At 41.8% G+C, this 15,693-nt stretch overlaps 1 protein-coding gene across 2 annotated transcripts in view; it reads right to left on the minus strand.

The window, feature by feature from the left end:
- LOC145322204 (atrial natriuretic peptide receptor 2-like) overlaps window positions 1-15,693 on the minus strand; it is a 76,538-nt gene that overhangs the window by 25,711 nt on the left and 35,134 nt on the right. For both annotated transcript variants that reach the window (XM_080164050.1, XM_080164048.1), the window contains exons 18-23: window positions 8,823-8,918; window positions 7,194-7,262; window positions 6,670-6,701; window positions 2,690-2,741; window positions 2,012-2,094; window positions 524-606 (exon numbers count right to left, since the gene is read on the minus strand). In XM_080164050.1, the coding sequence (XP_080020176.1) occupies window positions 524-606; window positions 2,012-2,094; window positions 2,690-2,741; window positions 6,670-6,701; window positions 7,194-7,262; window positions 8,823-8,918 (415 nt within the window). The remainder of the gene's footprint in view (window positions 1-523; window positions 607-2,011; window positions 2,095-2,689; window positions 2,742-6,669; window positions 6,702-7,193; window positions 7,263-8,822; window positions 8,919-15,693) is intronic.

Consider the following 15,693-nt stretch of genomic DNA (forward strand, 5'->3'; position numbering starts at 1 on the left):
AAGAATAATGGATATAAGATATACATGGATATATAGACAGAGATACTTTGTAACAATATTCTGTCAGAGTGAAGCATATGTCCTCATCATAACCTACAAGAATAATGGATATAAGATATACATGGATATATAGACAGAGATACTTCTATCAATATTCTGTCAGAGTGAAGCATATGCCTTCAACATAACCTAAATGAGTTTTATAGAATTAGTACTTTCAAAATAAGATAGATAATAGCATTTTTTGAAGGCTAATAATTTTATAGGTTTTTATGAGATAAATTGTCCTCTATTCCTTCATTTTTGCTGGCTTTGGAGCCAAATTATTAATTAAATCACCATAGACTTTTTCTATTTTAATTAGAGGGAAGGTAAAAAACCAAACATCATATTCAAATCTGTAAACATAAAAAACTCGTTTTCTTAGGGGAAAATGTAAATTTTGTCCAAATTATAATTATTATCATTGCTCTGAATCAGTATCAATCACTTTTTTTAATAACAGAAAAGTAGTAAAATTTACCTGGATCTAAGCAGGCCCCCACAAATCTTGTAATATTATCATGTTGTAGTTCTTTTAATCTTTTCAATTCAAGCATCAATGACCTAAACAATCAGATCTGTAATTTTCGAGCGAAATAAACGATCATTTATAGAGGAGCTTTCATTTTGTATCTTGATATAAGAAATATCTTTTTGCCATGTAATCTTTCCTTATCTTAATAGTTTTTGTCCATTTTTTCAAATTTGGGCCTTTTATTTTTTATGGTTTAGATAAGCAAGGCAAGATTAGATATTCCGCACGGGATAAAATAAATTTTAAAGTAAAAATCTTTAATTTCTTTGTTGTATTTTTTCAGCATCTGGTGTAATAAAAAATATATTTCATTCATTGTGATGTGTCCAAAACACGAATTTATGAATAAGTAAATATAATTACTCAACAATTCTTTACATTTATCAAGGATAATATTCCCTATAAACTTCGAGCCATTGAAATTAAAGGTACACCGACAAACGCACTAGGAGGACAAACGCACTAGGAGGACAAACGAACGAGTTCTACAAACGAACTAGAGGACAAACCCTCTTTTGGACAAACGAACTAGAGGACAAGCCCTTTATTGGACAAACGAACTAGAGGACAAACCCTCTATTGGACAAACGAACTAGAGGACAACCCCTTTATTGGACAAACGTACAAGAGAGACATTTCTGAAGTGAAATGCATATTTGGGCTTGCCTTCTAATGCTTGAATAAAATTTTTAAAAATCCGCATTTAAAAAAAGATTTATTTTTTTTCAGAATATAGAGGATAAATGATGCTGTTACATGTATTAAATTCTTACTTTTGTAGATGGAAAACTTTAATGGGAAAGGAGGTTTGTTATTTAAACCAGCATTGATTATTTATTGTTAATATATTATACCATACCAGGGATCTGAAGGGATAAGACAATGGCCGATAAATTGATGTACATCTCCAATGATAATGTACAAAATTTCCCCTTCTGTAGACTGAAACGTTTTAAAACTTAATTTAATAAACCAATCAATCAAAATCAATTAATATTCCCCAAAGTTGTTAAACCAACGAATAGGAAAACGCAATTATAAAACTTTGGGGACTAGTGTAATAAACAGCTTATTGTCCTCTTTCCCTCTGATCCAATATATATTTTCCTTTAGCACTGTACTACACTCAACAATAAATGTAGATTTGTGGAAGTGTTGGGCTTTAGATCTGCCAGTAATTTATCAATCCTGACGACAATAAATGGATTTACAACAACCTTACAATTGCAGCAGGCTGGTTCGATTTATCAATACTAGCGACAATAAACCCGGATTTATTGTAGTAGGCTGGTTCGATTTATCAATTCTGGTCACGATAAATGAATTTTAAACTACCTTACTATTGCGATAGACTGGCTCTATTTATCAATTCTGGTCACAATAAATGAATTTACAAAATCCTTATTATTGGAATAGGCTGGTTCGATATTGTACCTGTCTGAAGTATCCACATGTTTAGTAGGAAATACACAATAACAAACTCGTCTTCCACGATAATTTCGAGTCTCAGCATAGATCTAAAATAAAATATTTTATGATTATTTCATAAACACTGATTTTGATTAAGGGGGATGTCAAAACCCATTTAGCATTGCGCAAATCCATTTCAAGTTAATGTGCACGCCACCACTGGTGTCAAACTTTTACCCTTGAGGATTTTTTAGCCTTAATGATAATGAGTGAAAGTTTAATTAAAGTTTAGAGACAGGGTTTTATGTAGACAATTGTCTGCGGATAGGAAAAAGAAAATGTAAGGATTAATCATAAATATTATTCAAACACTTGAGGACAATTTAATTTCCTTGAACAATATTGAAAATGTTATTTCTTCTTAGTTTCAAGCTGTCAAGGAAAAGAATCATTTTTTATTTAATCTAAAATAATCTTCAGTATCCTTATTCCTGGTAAATATTAATGGATATACTATCAAGTGAAACTGGGAGTGGGCTAAAATAACGTAACCGTCCATTCACCCCCTTTACCCCATCCTCTCCCCTCCTACTGGATGAAAGTACTTAAAAATTAAGAAGGACTAAAGTAGAAACCTAAATTGACGACAAAATTGTCCCTTTCATGATATCCTTGGATATTATATCCATTTAAATATCATACCTGTCCAAAGTTTCCTCCCCCAGCCAAACTTTCAATGCTCGCATACTTCATACTAAATATTTTAAAATGTTAATTGTCACGGAGAGAGAGATAGAGGATACAATGGGCTGTCTATTACACTAGTCCGAAAGTTTTATAATAACGTTTTCTTATTCGTTGGCTTAACAACTTTGGAAATTTTTGGTAAATTTTGTTTGGTTGGTTCATTAAGTTGAGTGTTCAAACGTTTCATCCACTAATTTTAATATACAGAAGGGGTAATTTTGTATATCATCATATGGGTTGTACAAACATTTATCGTCATTGTCTTGTCCCTTTAGATCCCTGGTAACTTGTGCAGCTACAAGAAGTTTTATTTGTGTCTGTTTGTCGGCTAATAATGTCTTTAATTTAATATACTCTTTTCTAGATACGATTTTAATGCTCGCAAAAAAATAATAATAATAAATATCTTTAAATGTAATTTGTACATCAGCTATAAGATTTTCTTTGTCTGTTTAGAAAAAAAACTCTTGTAACATTTAAAGACTATATACTGTTTTCCTTGGATTTTTAATAAGTCAATAAGTCATGCTAATAAGCCAAATTTCTTGTAGGAGGGTAAATATTAATCCCTCAAATAAGATAAAAAAAACTTCCTTATAACCGTAAAATATTAGAAACTTCGGTGAAAATCAGTACATTAGTTATTAAGATATTTGAGTACAAAAAAACAGACAACCTAATTCTTTTATATTTAACCTAATAACCAAAGTTTATTTTGCAAACACAGCTTAATTGATTGTTTTAAAACAAAAACAAAGATAAATGCACAAAATTATATGTATGCTGTATTTTAAATTAAAACAATATATTGAAATATTAAAAGACAACAGATTTTCAACATTGAAAAACATTATAGTTTATTTTTCATTAAGGTTAAACTATATTCTTAGAATAGCTTGATTTTTTTTATGCTAAAGCTTTGCTTCCCTCACTTTGTAACTGTGTATGTATGAGTGTAAGTAACTATGCAACTCGTTTATTCTTTGTTTGATGTATATTATCTATAATTCGAAATGTCCGTCCGTCCGCCTGTGAATTAATCGGCTGGTGTCTTGATTTGTCTGAACTGCTAATTAAATATATGCAAATGTGCATTTTACAGCTGTTTTCAAAGATAGACTGATAATGTTTTGTAAAGATTCAAATAGCCGCTGAGCATCTGCTCTACAACAAGTCCATCTGTCTTTTTGTGCTAACATGTTTAGTAACAATTTATTCTACATTGAATTAAAACTACCTTAAATGTTTTTAACGCTGAATAAAATAAGTTTTTTTTTACAGAAGAACATACGGAAATCAGATAATCAACGAATATGCAATTTCCAAACGATAAATTTTCGTAAGGAAGTTTTAGTTAATAAAATTAAAAGAATTGGAAGGGCAGGGGTTAAATAACTGTATATTCAGAAGATGGGGACCCCTTGTGCCGACTTTCAATTGAGTCTTAGAATATCAGCCAATAGCGTCTGAAATATCAACACAGCCAGTTCGCTACAAAAGAGCAGAAAGCAATTTGTCAACAGACAAAAAAGGTCCCCACCACTGAAATCAGGTAGTTATCTGGGTTATACATTTATACATCAATTGGCAGTTATGAAGAAATTACGTACACAAGATAATGTAAAAAGCCCTGCTTTTAAAAGTCAATCTACATATCTTTTGTACATCATAATATATGCTGATCTTGTTTTGGTAAAAAAGTGTAATATTATTTGTGAAAGGTGGGTGGCTGGATTTTTTATTTTTCACTTTATCAAAGCATCCTCTGCTTGTATTGTGTATAATCAAGGATGAAAACACACAAGACAAGCAGAAAGTTTAACAAAAGATCTCGAACCGACATGATTCTCCATTACAGGGTAGCTTCTCATAGGTCCTGGGAATGTTTATAACTAATTTGGGCACCACTACCCTCCCAGAGAAATTGCTCCTAGTATTTGATAAAACAGTAAGGTTTTATGTCTATACATTCCAATCGAAATCACTACATCCCCCCCCCCAAAAAAAAAACTTCTATCCAAAACATCATTAAAGTAGTGAATAGACCTCGCCCCTCCCAATAAAGTACCCTTAGAGGCCTCTAGGAGCATAGCCCCTAGTGTTGTGCTATAAGTATTATACAGACGATATACCAAACATTCCATTTTTGTCAAAAATCAAAAAATTCTTTTTAAACATTGTTAGTATAGTCCAAGCTTTCAAAATTGACAGACAAACCAACGGACCTATGTATATTCTTTTTGTAGAGAATATTCGCTGCAACATTATCCTATAAGCAATAATATGTAAATGAAAGTGAGAGAGATTTATGTGGTCATATTATTTTTAGTAGAGTAGCAACTCTAGAAATACGTTTATAATATTAGTATGGCTTCCCAACCGATTAATATGTGTTGGTAAAGAATCTGTTATCAGCAATACTGTAAATCATGTTTAGTATCTGTTTTTTTCACAACTATTAAATGAAAAATATAAAAATTTAACACCAGTTTTAAAAAACAGACGTAAAGGCAGAGATACAGATACAGAGACAATGACATACATACATACAGACAGACAGACATAATGTATACAGACATACATACATACAGACAGACAGACAGACATAATGTATACAGACATACATACATACAGACAGACAGACAGACATAATGTATACAGACATACATACATACATACAGACAGACAGACATAATGTATACAGACATACATACATACATACATACAGACAGACAGACAGACAGACATAATGTATACAGACATACATACATACAGACAGACATACAGACAAATATCCAGATACTTAATAACAATATTTGTTAAATATTTAAAACATCCATATTTATATATTTCCTTTATTCAATTGTGAGATTCAATTGAAAAGAGACTGTATATAGATATTATTGATATTACATAGATAAATATATTGACAAAATAACAAGCTTACATAACTTTTTTTTATATACCATAATATTTATGGTCAAATACGATTGGGTAAATTTTTTTTAACTTAGAAGCTACTTTAATGTTTGAATGTGTGTTTGTCTGTCAATAACGCTCAGCTGATTTCTGTTTTAAATATTCAAGATCAATGAAGTTTAGTTGAGCGTTAATGACTATCATATTTAAAGCATTAGTTGACTTGTAGAGTTGCTTCGCATCTTGTTGAAATTGCTTTTTTTAGGGATCTAAAGGGATAAGACAATGGCTGATAAATTGATGTACATCCTCATTAATGATACACAAAATTTCCCTTTCTGTAGATTAAATTAGTGGTTGAAACGTTTGGACACTAACTTAATGATCCAACCAATTATAATTCAATAAAATTTCCTAAACGATTAAGAAAACCTAATCATAAAACATTAGGGGGTGGTGTAAAAAACAGTTCAATGTCCATTCCCTTCCTGCATATCTAAAGCAATAGTTGACTTGTAGGTAAGCTTCGCCTCTTATTGACTTTGCTGTTCTTGTTCATATTATGTTTGAAAATTTCTCATTTGGAAGAATTGATGAACAGGTACTACGATGTAAATATTGTCTTTCAGAGATAGGTCAATGACAGTCAAATTAATCTTCTTCTTAAATCAAAACTTTAAATATATGTTGTTTACCCTCAAAGCGCCTAGAGAAAACAACCCCCCCCCCCCCCACTATTATCTCTTTTTTTTAAATAAGGGGAGTAGATCTTTTATGCCTAACCATTGCGGGGACTTAAGCCCTGCGGGGCTTCTCGGTACCCAATATAACCTAAATTAAGGTAAACAAATAACACTATAAAAAACAACCCCCCCTCCTCTTATTATCCTAATTAGGGGAAGGTTATGTAATTTTGTGCTCGACTAGGTAATTTGGGGTAAACTCCGAATGTTTTAGGTACGGATTAATTTAACAATTTCCCTTCATTAAGAATTTCAAAAATAAATAAAACTTACTTTAATGAGCTTCTGCTTCCGTGTTTGCCAACCTTAAGCATGAAAAATATAAAAAATTAAAGCCTTGAATAACTAGGACAAACGCAGTCCTAAACATCGGAGTGGACAAATGTCGGAGTTAAAACTTAACCTAACCTTACTTATTTTAAACTATCTTATAGGTTTTTTAATGCCTAACCACTGCAGGGGGGCTTCTTTGAATATTCATATCACAACCTAACCTAACCTGTAAAGAAATACTTAATTAAATTAAAATTTTAGCACTCCTGCGTTTGTCAACTCCGACGTTTGAGACTCCTGCGTTTGTCCTGGTACCTTAAAAACTAAAAAGACTACGAGACTACGGATTCTAAAGCAGGCTAATTCAACACTCTACCTAACCAAGCCTAACCTAAGTGACATGGAGTCTTTCTTTTAAAAATTATAATTCAAAGAAGGTTGATTTATTGTGTTTTAAATTTCAGAATGTTTTACAGTGTAGATTATAGTGTAATTTGGAAAGGACACTGTAAAAATGCAATTACCCTTGTTGTAAAGAGTTGAACTTCTTCAGGATTTATTTTCCAGTGCATACCAGCTATCTCAGCTTCTCTCTAGTAAAACAAGAATAATTATTTCCAGTGCATACCAGCTATCTCAGCTTCTCTCTAGTAAAACAAGAATAATTATTTCCAGTGCATACCAGCTATCTCAGCTTCTCTCTAGTAAAACAAGAATAATTATTTCCAGTGCATACCAGCTATCTCAGCTACTCTCTAGTACAACAATAATAATCAATATTAAGCAGTTAACAAGTTAACTTGTTAAGTGTAAAAAAACAGGGGTAGGAAGAAAAATAGTGAAGCAAACATTTTTAGCTATTTAATAAAGAGAGAGATAAAGAAGACAGAGAGAGAAAGAAAGTGTGTGTGTGTGAGAGAGAGAGAGAAATTTAGATAAAAAGCAACTTGTAGAGTAGCTTCGGTACTAAAAGATAGGAAAGAAATAAGTATAGGTATTCTACACATACAAAAATATTGATAATGAAAAGGTCAAAACAGATAAGGTTATTGGGTGTGCATTTATTACCCGACATTAGCAAATCGCTGGAAACATAACTTCACTATAATGCTTAAACTACTATTTCAAACTTTACATAAACCAATTGTAAAATAACCATAAAATTTTATTAGAAGCCTCTATGGGCACTTAATCTTAAGGGAAGGTGTGTCCCCCAATTTTTAATTTAAGATTTAAAAGAACAAGTACAAACATATTTTTTGAGGGGGAGGTAATTTTTAGTGGATGATTTTCCTTGGGGTGTGCAGATACCCTCCATCAATATAGTTATAAACCTTTTACTAGACCTATAAAAAGCTTCACTGTTAAGGAGAACCATATAGGTTCAGCAGTTAGCGAGATCCTTCACTACAGACAAAAAAAGCTTACTTATTTATATAAAAGGATATTTTTGCTAATGTAAATATAATGCGAAAGTGAATGCACACTGTTTTTTTCGTCTAGAATATAATTAAGTCAACAATAAACAGAGAAAACACAAAATGATTAAGTTCTACCAACGAAAAATACATTAGGGTAGAGTTAGGAATGGATGTAGAATATACCAGGATATTATGACAGAGGGGAAGTTCAAAATTGTCGTCAATTTAGGTTGCTAACAAAGAAAGAAATCATTCATTCGTTCATCAAGTAGGAGGGAAGGGGATTGGGGATTGGGTAATGGTCAGGGGATGGATTGGAAGGAGTGGTATTTTTATTTTAGCCCGCTGCGATTTTTACTTTATTAGAGAACATGAAACCCTAAAATATGAAGAAATTTGTTTATATTTATATTTAGAATTGGCAATATAAACACAGCCGAGTCCCTACAAAAGAACAGAAAGTAATTTGCTAGACGAAAGGGTCTCTGCGACTTTGGCCAGGTAGTTGACTGGAATATTAATTTTAGAACTATGGTATAGATGTATGTGCAGATGACTACCTGCCCCCCTTTTTCAAGGACTTTGGTCTGCTACTCGGCTGCGTTGGTATTCCCGACACTATTATGTTATTTTCAAAGACCCAATTGAGAATCGGCACAAGGTTATACATATAATTATTTAACACCTTCCCCATTTATTAATTATTATTCTTAAATTGTAAAGTCGTCTCACCTTAAAATGCCTGTATACCAGAAAACCAATGAGAGCCACACAAAGACTTAAAACAGATGCCACCGTCAACAATACTGTCCATAACAGCTTAGATTCCTAAAATATGAAAAATAAATTGAGTAATAAAGATTTGGTTGTGCACCTCGTTTGTTACAGGTTCACTGTTTATGTGGTATCCGCCTAGGTTAAATGGCAGACACCCGAGTTCAAATGACTACGGCAGTGCGAACAGACGTGGACACATATATTATAGAGAAGCTACGCTTCTCTAGCAATCACTAAATAACAAACAGAGTCTATTCAGATGTTCCTTTATTCAGGGTCTAAGGTTTACTAAAGTTATATACAACAAACAATAAATACACAGATTGGAATAAGTAATCATAAACAGAATCAATATAAATACATATACAATAATCAGTTTGGGCAATAATGATCCCCCATCCCTGGAAAGGGTGGGGGAATTAACAATACAGCTTAACCATAATAAGGCTGTCAAAATCTATCATTAATTTTAGGCATAGGGAGGGGGTCGGCTGACCCCTTCCCCAGTACTCGGGGGAGGGCCCTCGGCCCTTCTCCGAACCAAGGTCAGGGTTGCCATAGAACATGGCTCACGGCTGCCGAATACCACAACTCTCCCCTCGGAAGGCTGGGAGGGGGTTTCCCTGCCAGACTTCCGACAGTGGTTGAGGCCTTCGGCCCGCTCATTAGGGGCTATTATATACAAGAGATAATGATTCAATGGAATCCTAGTGGTGGTTTTCAGGGCTGATGGGCCCCCAACGTGGGATAGAAGGTAGAGGCTGGCTTTTGTTGGGCACGTAGCTCGGCGCCAGCGGGTGTCAGGTTGGCATGGGGCGCAGCCGCTGCGGGACCGGTCAGCAACGGGGCATTCTGGTTGTTGTTGGCAGCGGCTGGGGCACTGGCTACCAGGTTGACCGTCTGGGCGACAGCCTGGCCTCCCGAGGGACCGCGGGGCTTTCCAGAGTGTGGCCCAGGCCTGCCTGGGCGGTCATTTCCACTATCGGCTGATTGCATGGATACCATCTCCTCGGCTGCTTCCTGGCCAATAGGAATGGCATCCCAGTCCACTGAAAAGTCCCGAGACTTGGCATGGGTGAGCCTGGCCCTGGCCAAGGCCTAGCGATACAAGGTTGGGTGGTACAGGAATACTTGTGACATCGCGTTCAGGGCGGCTCGTACACCTCCTTGTGCAGCTGCCAGGGAGATGATGGTTAAGTCTCCCAGCAGCTTGAGGATCAACAACAGCAGACACAGTATGGCTGCGCCATCTCCCCACTCGTGAATAGCCTGTCTGAACCCAGCCCAGACATCCAGGGTTGCTTCTCCTTCCTCCGCCAGCCGGTCAATATTGTAGGACACGATCCCATGGTCTCCGGTGGCTGAACAGCTGCCTTGCTGGACGCATGAGCCATACGACAGGCCGGTCAGCATGGCGGCCTTATACGCCGGAAACGCTAGTAGCTGCTGCCAGTCATTCAGCTCGGCCTGCGAATACAATCCTCCCGAGCTGAAGTCATCCAAGGGCTCGGTCAGCAGCTGCTTGGGTGTATCCAGCGGGGGCGGCCTCTTCTTAGGTGCAGGAGTTAGCTCTATCCATCCTTCCTCAGCGTGTACAGTTAGGGGGTAGGTGGAGGAGCAGGGAATCTTGGTGGCGTGGCCGCTATACACCTTTGTCACGGCATCTACAAACCCTGTGGGCTCCACCGGCACCTTGTCCCAACATTCATTGCTCTCCCTTACCACGTACTTATTACGTTGGCAGGTAAGCTGGAGCAATACATCTCCCCTCAAAACAGAGAACGTGCTCCCCTGGACGCGCACCAGATGGGCCGGGTCTAGCTGCTGGAGCTTCCAGCAATTGGCCGCTACTTCTTCTGCTGCTGCGCTTCTCATTCGAGTTTCCAGGGTAAATCTGATGTAACCTGCATGTATCTGGGCCTGGAGGGGGACATCCACGTCCCTGGCCGATACTCTGGGCAACGCTGCCGCGGCCGGGTCGGCTGCCACGAACAATGCTGGGTGGTTAGTGGCATGGGCCTCAAAGTCGCAGTTCACTTTTGAGGTGGGGGTAGTCATGTTGATGAAGAATTGGGCTTGATGGTCAACCAGGAACGCATCCATCACCAGGCTGGGCTGGAGGCTGCGGATCAGCCTCAAGGGGCAATCTCTCCCCAGGTGGTCCCACACGTATGTGGCCTCTCCAGTGATACAGGACAGCTCGGAATGGGGACACTCTAGGGTCAGATGGTCAGACTGGGACTCCACCCGTCCATTCTCAACTACGTAGGTCTCTTCCTTTACCAGCAGCCGTCGCTCCTGGAGCACTAATTCATTTCGGTACAGCTGGCCTTCAAAATGGACATCCTCCCCTTCACAACCCACCCCCTCGGGGCTGTTGACCAATGCGCCCACCATATCGAGGGTAAAGAACAGGGGGTGGTTCAGCTGGAACGTCAATGGCTGGGTCTTGCCTGGCAGGGTGTAGACTCGGTTCCGGGCCAGGTCTCGGCACGTTTCTGGGTCAATCTTGGTTGGCCGCATGAGGGTGGGGACCGAGGTCACCTTCAGGTGGCCCCAGACTCCACATCTAAATGTCCACTGGGACACTGCGAGTTGACAGCTATATCCCGTGGTCTCCCGAATCTTGACTTGCTGCAGGACATGTATCTCATGGCCCAAGGGCACCTCCTGGTGTAGCGGCTCCTTGCTACACATCTGCTCCTTGTTGTAGGCGGTGACATGGGTGGGGTTGGCACAGTCCCACCCTACCAAGACATAGCTGGTTGTAGGCCACACAGCTGCTAGCAGTAGGCCCCACAGAACCATCCACCAATGGGAAAATCTACCAGACAGCCATCGTCCTCGCGCACGCATCTGGGGATCCTCGGCTCGGGCCACGACTGCTTCTTGGGGCTGGACACTGCTGGACGGCTCCTGGCTGGATATAAATTTCCATTGAGTGTTATCTTTGGACGCCCGGGGCGTCCCGATGCCCTCCCCAATGACAGACTGACAGGCGACGGGCGCCTGTCTGGGAGTCGGCTCCCCTAGCCCCAAGGTGTCCCTTCCCTCGTCCATGGCATGCCCAGTGGCATGGGGCTGGAGTGCGTGTGGCACAGGCTCGCCCTGTATTACATCCCTCCCCTGCCCTAGGAACTCAGGTGCATGTGGCACAGGCAAGTCCTGATAACCCCAAATCTCAATCTCCCCAGCCTCTGGTGCGGGAGGCACAGGCAAGGCTGGAGGGTTACAATACTTTGGATACAATACATTTGTCAATTTTAACTTATCCTGGCTCAGTTGAGGGTGGTGGACAGCTGGACTCTCTCTGCTGGCAGGGGGCGCTGGATGGTGGATAGCTGGACTCTCCCTGCTGGCTGGTGGCGCTGGATGATGGATAGCTGGACTCTCCCTGCTGGCTGGTGGCCCGGGCTGACTGGGGGTGACAGATGTCACCCCTCCCTCTGGGGCTGCAGGCTCGTTCCAGGGTCCAGGTATCTCGGTGGCGGCGACGGTTGTCGCCCCAGGCACCAGTGTGGGGGCGCTGGATAGCACCCCCCAGTCTTCACAGGTGGCGGCGGCGGTTGCCGCCCCAGACATCAGCTTGGGGGTGCGGGGGCGCACCTCTCGTCCTTCCCAGGTGGCGACGCCGGATGGCGCCCCTTACATCGACTCCGATGCGCTGGCTAGCGCCTCTCGCCTCTCTCGCTCAGCGGCCGCCAGGGCCTCCCCGTACACTGTCTCGGTGGCGCTGGGTAGCGCCCCTCCGCTCTTGCTGGGTGGACTTGGTCTGGCAGGCCCCATCATGTTGAGGCTGAAGGGTTGAGGCCTCAGGACTTCTGGCTCCGCAATGTTGGTTGGCTGCACGAACTCCGGTCCCAAGTGGTTGAGGCTGAAGCCCAGGCCAACCCGGTTGGGTTCAGCCGCTCCTCCCAGCACGTTGATCCTAGCTGGGATGGTCCCAAACTGCGGCATTCCTTCTGATTGGCCTGCTGCGCTGGGGGCAGCTGCTTGCTGGTGTGTTGCTGGGGGCGCGCTCCCTTCCATGTTGGCTACTCGGCTGGGCTTTCCTGCGTGAGCGCCCTTGTCAGCTATACGTCTCCGGCCGGCTACCTGGTCCCAGTCAGCCTTGCACTCGGCTGCCGTATGGCCTGCGTAATGGCAACGTTCACATTTGGCAGGACGGTCACGGCGTGGCTGGGTGCGTCGCTCTTCTAGGCTGACCTCCATAGGCGTAGGACAATCTCTGACTCGGTGGCCTTTCCCATGGCAGCGGTAGCAGCGGCCTGGAATCTTGTCGTCTGGTGCAACCTTCCCCATCTGGTGGAGACCCGGAGCCAAGGCGCCAATCTCCATTGGCTCCGACTCATCATACTGGACGCTGGCCGATCCCGTGAGCCCGTCGGTGGCGTCCACTAGGCACACACCCTCCTTCAGCTGCTTGGTGATCATGGTCACGGTGAACATGGCTCGCCTCGTGTACTCAGGTACTGAGGCGATCTCATGACCCATCATAACGCGTTTCACATTAGCGTTATGAATGCCGCGATTTAGTTCATCTATCAATAACTCCAAATCTTCGTGGCTGTAGGCCTCCCGGTACAGCGCACACTTTGTGGATATGTAGGCTTGTATAGGCTCTGTCGAGTGTTGCCTGTAGTCTCTGAAGGCTTGCTTCAGGGTCTGAGACTCATAGGCTGGACGAAATAACATTTCACACTCGGCCTTGACTTGTTCGTATGTCAAGGCTTGGCCTGCCTCTCCAAACAGATGAGAGGCCATCTCCGCTGCTTGCCCCGCCAGGGATAGTAAAAGGGCGTTGCGGCGGTTCAGTGTGTCATGGGGGGGCACAGGGTAAGCCGCCCATGACATCTCCAGCCTCCGGATGTGGGAATTCCAGGATTGCTTGGGCGGTCCTCGGTACTCCGGCAGGTTACTCAGCATCAGCTTGCGGTACTCGGCTGGAGCCGGCTGGGGATCGTCCTGGAGCCATCCTTGGAGCTGGTCGCCTCCTTGCGCTTGTGGCTGCTCCATCGGGTCAAAGGTTCAGCAGCGGGACACTAAGTTTTAAGTCAATACTATAGGTGGTTTACACTTATGGCTTTCTAGCCTAGCAGCCAACACTGTTTATCACTCGGTTGGTAGTTTAAACTACAAAGATCTAAAATAGGTGTACACTAGAATACTTGTCACTAGCTTCTGAGCTTTAAGGTAGGCTGGTAGGTGTAGATAGTTGTTGAGGGTCTGAACTGCTGTCAGGAACTGATTTGGTTTTCCTTATCACACTATAGATAGGAGGGAGGAGCTTGCAAGTCTTTTTTTTCTAAAAATATCTCTGTTGTATGCTATGGAGTAGCTCCTCTCCTGTGTGTGTGTGTGTGCGTGGAATCTCCTTTCCTTGCAACGCGCCTACGCGCCGTCAGATTGCGCACACAGGTAAAACGTGCATCTATCCCTCAATCTGCTCTCTCATTGGTCCGCTTTATCTCCTTTGTCCGTTGAATTTTTTGTTGCGTCCCAAGCTCCGCTGCGCAACCCGTGAATTGCGCTCCGTTCTCCCGGTCGCTATCTCCGCACCGTGGACGGACTTATCCAAGTGTGGGGAGAAGGGGGAGTGCGTGAGGGGACGAGGTAAAGCCGTCCTTTCCCCCCTATGGGGAGGGGGGTGCTGCAGGTTTGAAGTGACTGGGTGGTGAGGTAATTGTGCCTCTTCCTTAATCCTTGGCTTATTGTTATGTCACCTCAATTGTATTTGCTTCAATTTATGGTGGGCCCCTCCCCTTCCGTTGGGATAAGGGGGTGTATTTGTCGTGCTGAAGGCTTGGGGTCAGATTGTTTACCAATGCATTGTTATCTTACATCTAGGTTCTATTTTTGGCTTTATCACAATACACAACAAATTTGTTTACCAAGCCCTGCCCATAAATCTATTGTTCAGCTTTCACACCAGGGTGGTAATCCATAAAATCTGATATAATATCTGTTTTTCTAGATGGATGGCTGCGCTGTAGCCTCTCAGGATACTTGGAGTTAACGTAGTTTTTCTTCTGCTTGGTACACTACACTCGTATTTTCGCTCACAGCTTGCAGCTATTTGGCTTGTTTCAGCCAGTCGGCGGCAGGGAATGTCCCGTCCTGCAGCGCCGTGTATCCAAATCCGGTTGGTGGCGGCAGGGAATGTCCCTTCCTGCAGCGCCGCGGGTTCGGATCCTGCTATCTCTTGCAGTAAATGTTTGCCTATTTTCAGCCGTTTGCACTTGTTTGGCCTGTTTCAGCCCGTCCGCAGGCCTGTTTCAGCCCTTGAGCGCTCAATCCTCCGTTAGATGTCGGCGCTTCTCGCGGTTCTCCGTCAAGTTTCGCTGCTCTCCGCAGTCTCTTGTCCGATTTCGCTACTCTCCGCAGCTCGGGTTCCGCCACACTTAGTGGTCTTTCGCTAGGTTTCGCTTCCACAACTGCCGGATACGGAGTTAAACCTTGCTATCCAGGGTGGGTAATTCAGGTTGCTTGTGTCAGTTTTGCCAGTTTCACTGCTGGGAGTACCTTAGCCTCAGCTGCACGTCTGCTCTACACTTGTGGTTTGCCGTAATCTCACACAGCTGTCACCAAAAGTTGTGGTATCCGCCTAGGTTAAATGGCAGACACCCGAGTTCAAATGACTACGGCAGTGCGAACAGACGTGGACACATATATTATAGAGAAGCTACGCTTCTCTAGCAATCACTAAATAACAAACAGAGTCTATTCAGATGTTCCTTTATTCAGGGTCTAAGGTTTACTAAAGTTATATACAACAAACAATAAATACACAGATTGGAATAAGTAATCATAAACAGAATCAATATAA

This window comes from Acartia tonsa, chromosome 6, assembly GCF_053477335.1.
Source record: "Acartia tonsa isolate MP-2025a chromosome 6, ASM5347733v1, whole genome shotgun sequence".
In the NCBI taxonomy this organism is placed as follows: domain Eukaryota; kingdom Metazoa; phylum Arthropoda; class Copepoda; order Calanoida; family Acartiidae; genus Acartia; species Acartia tonsa.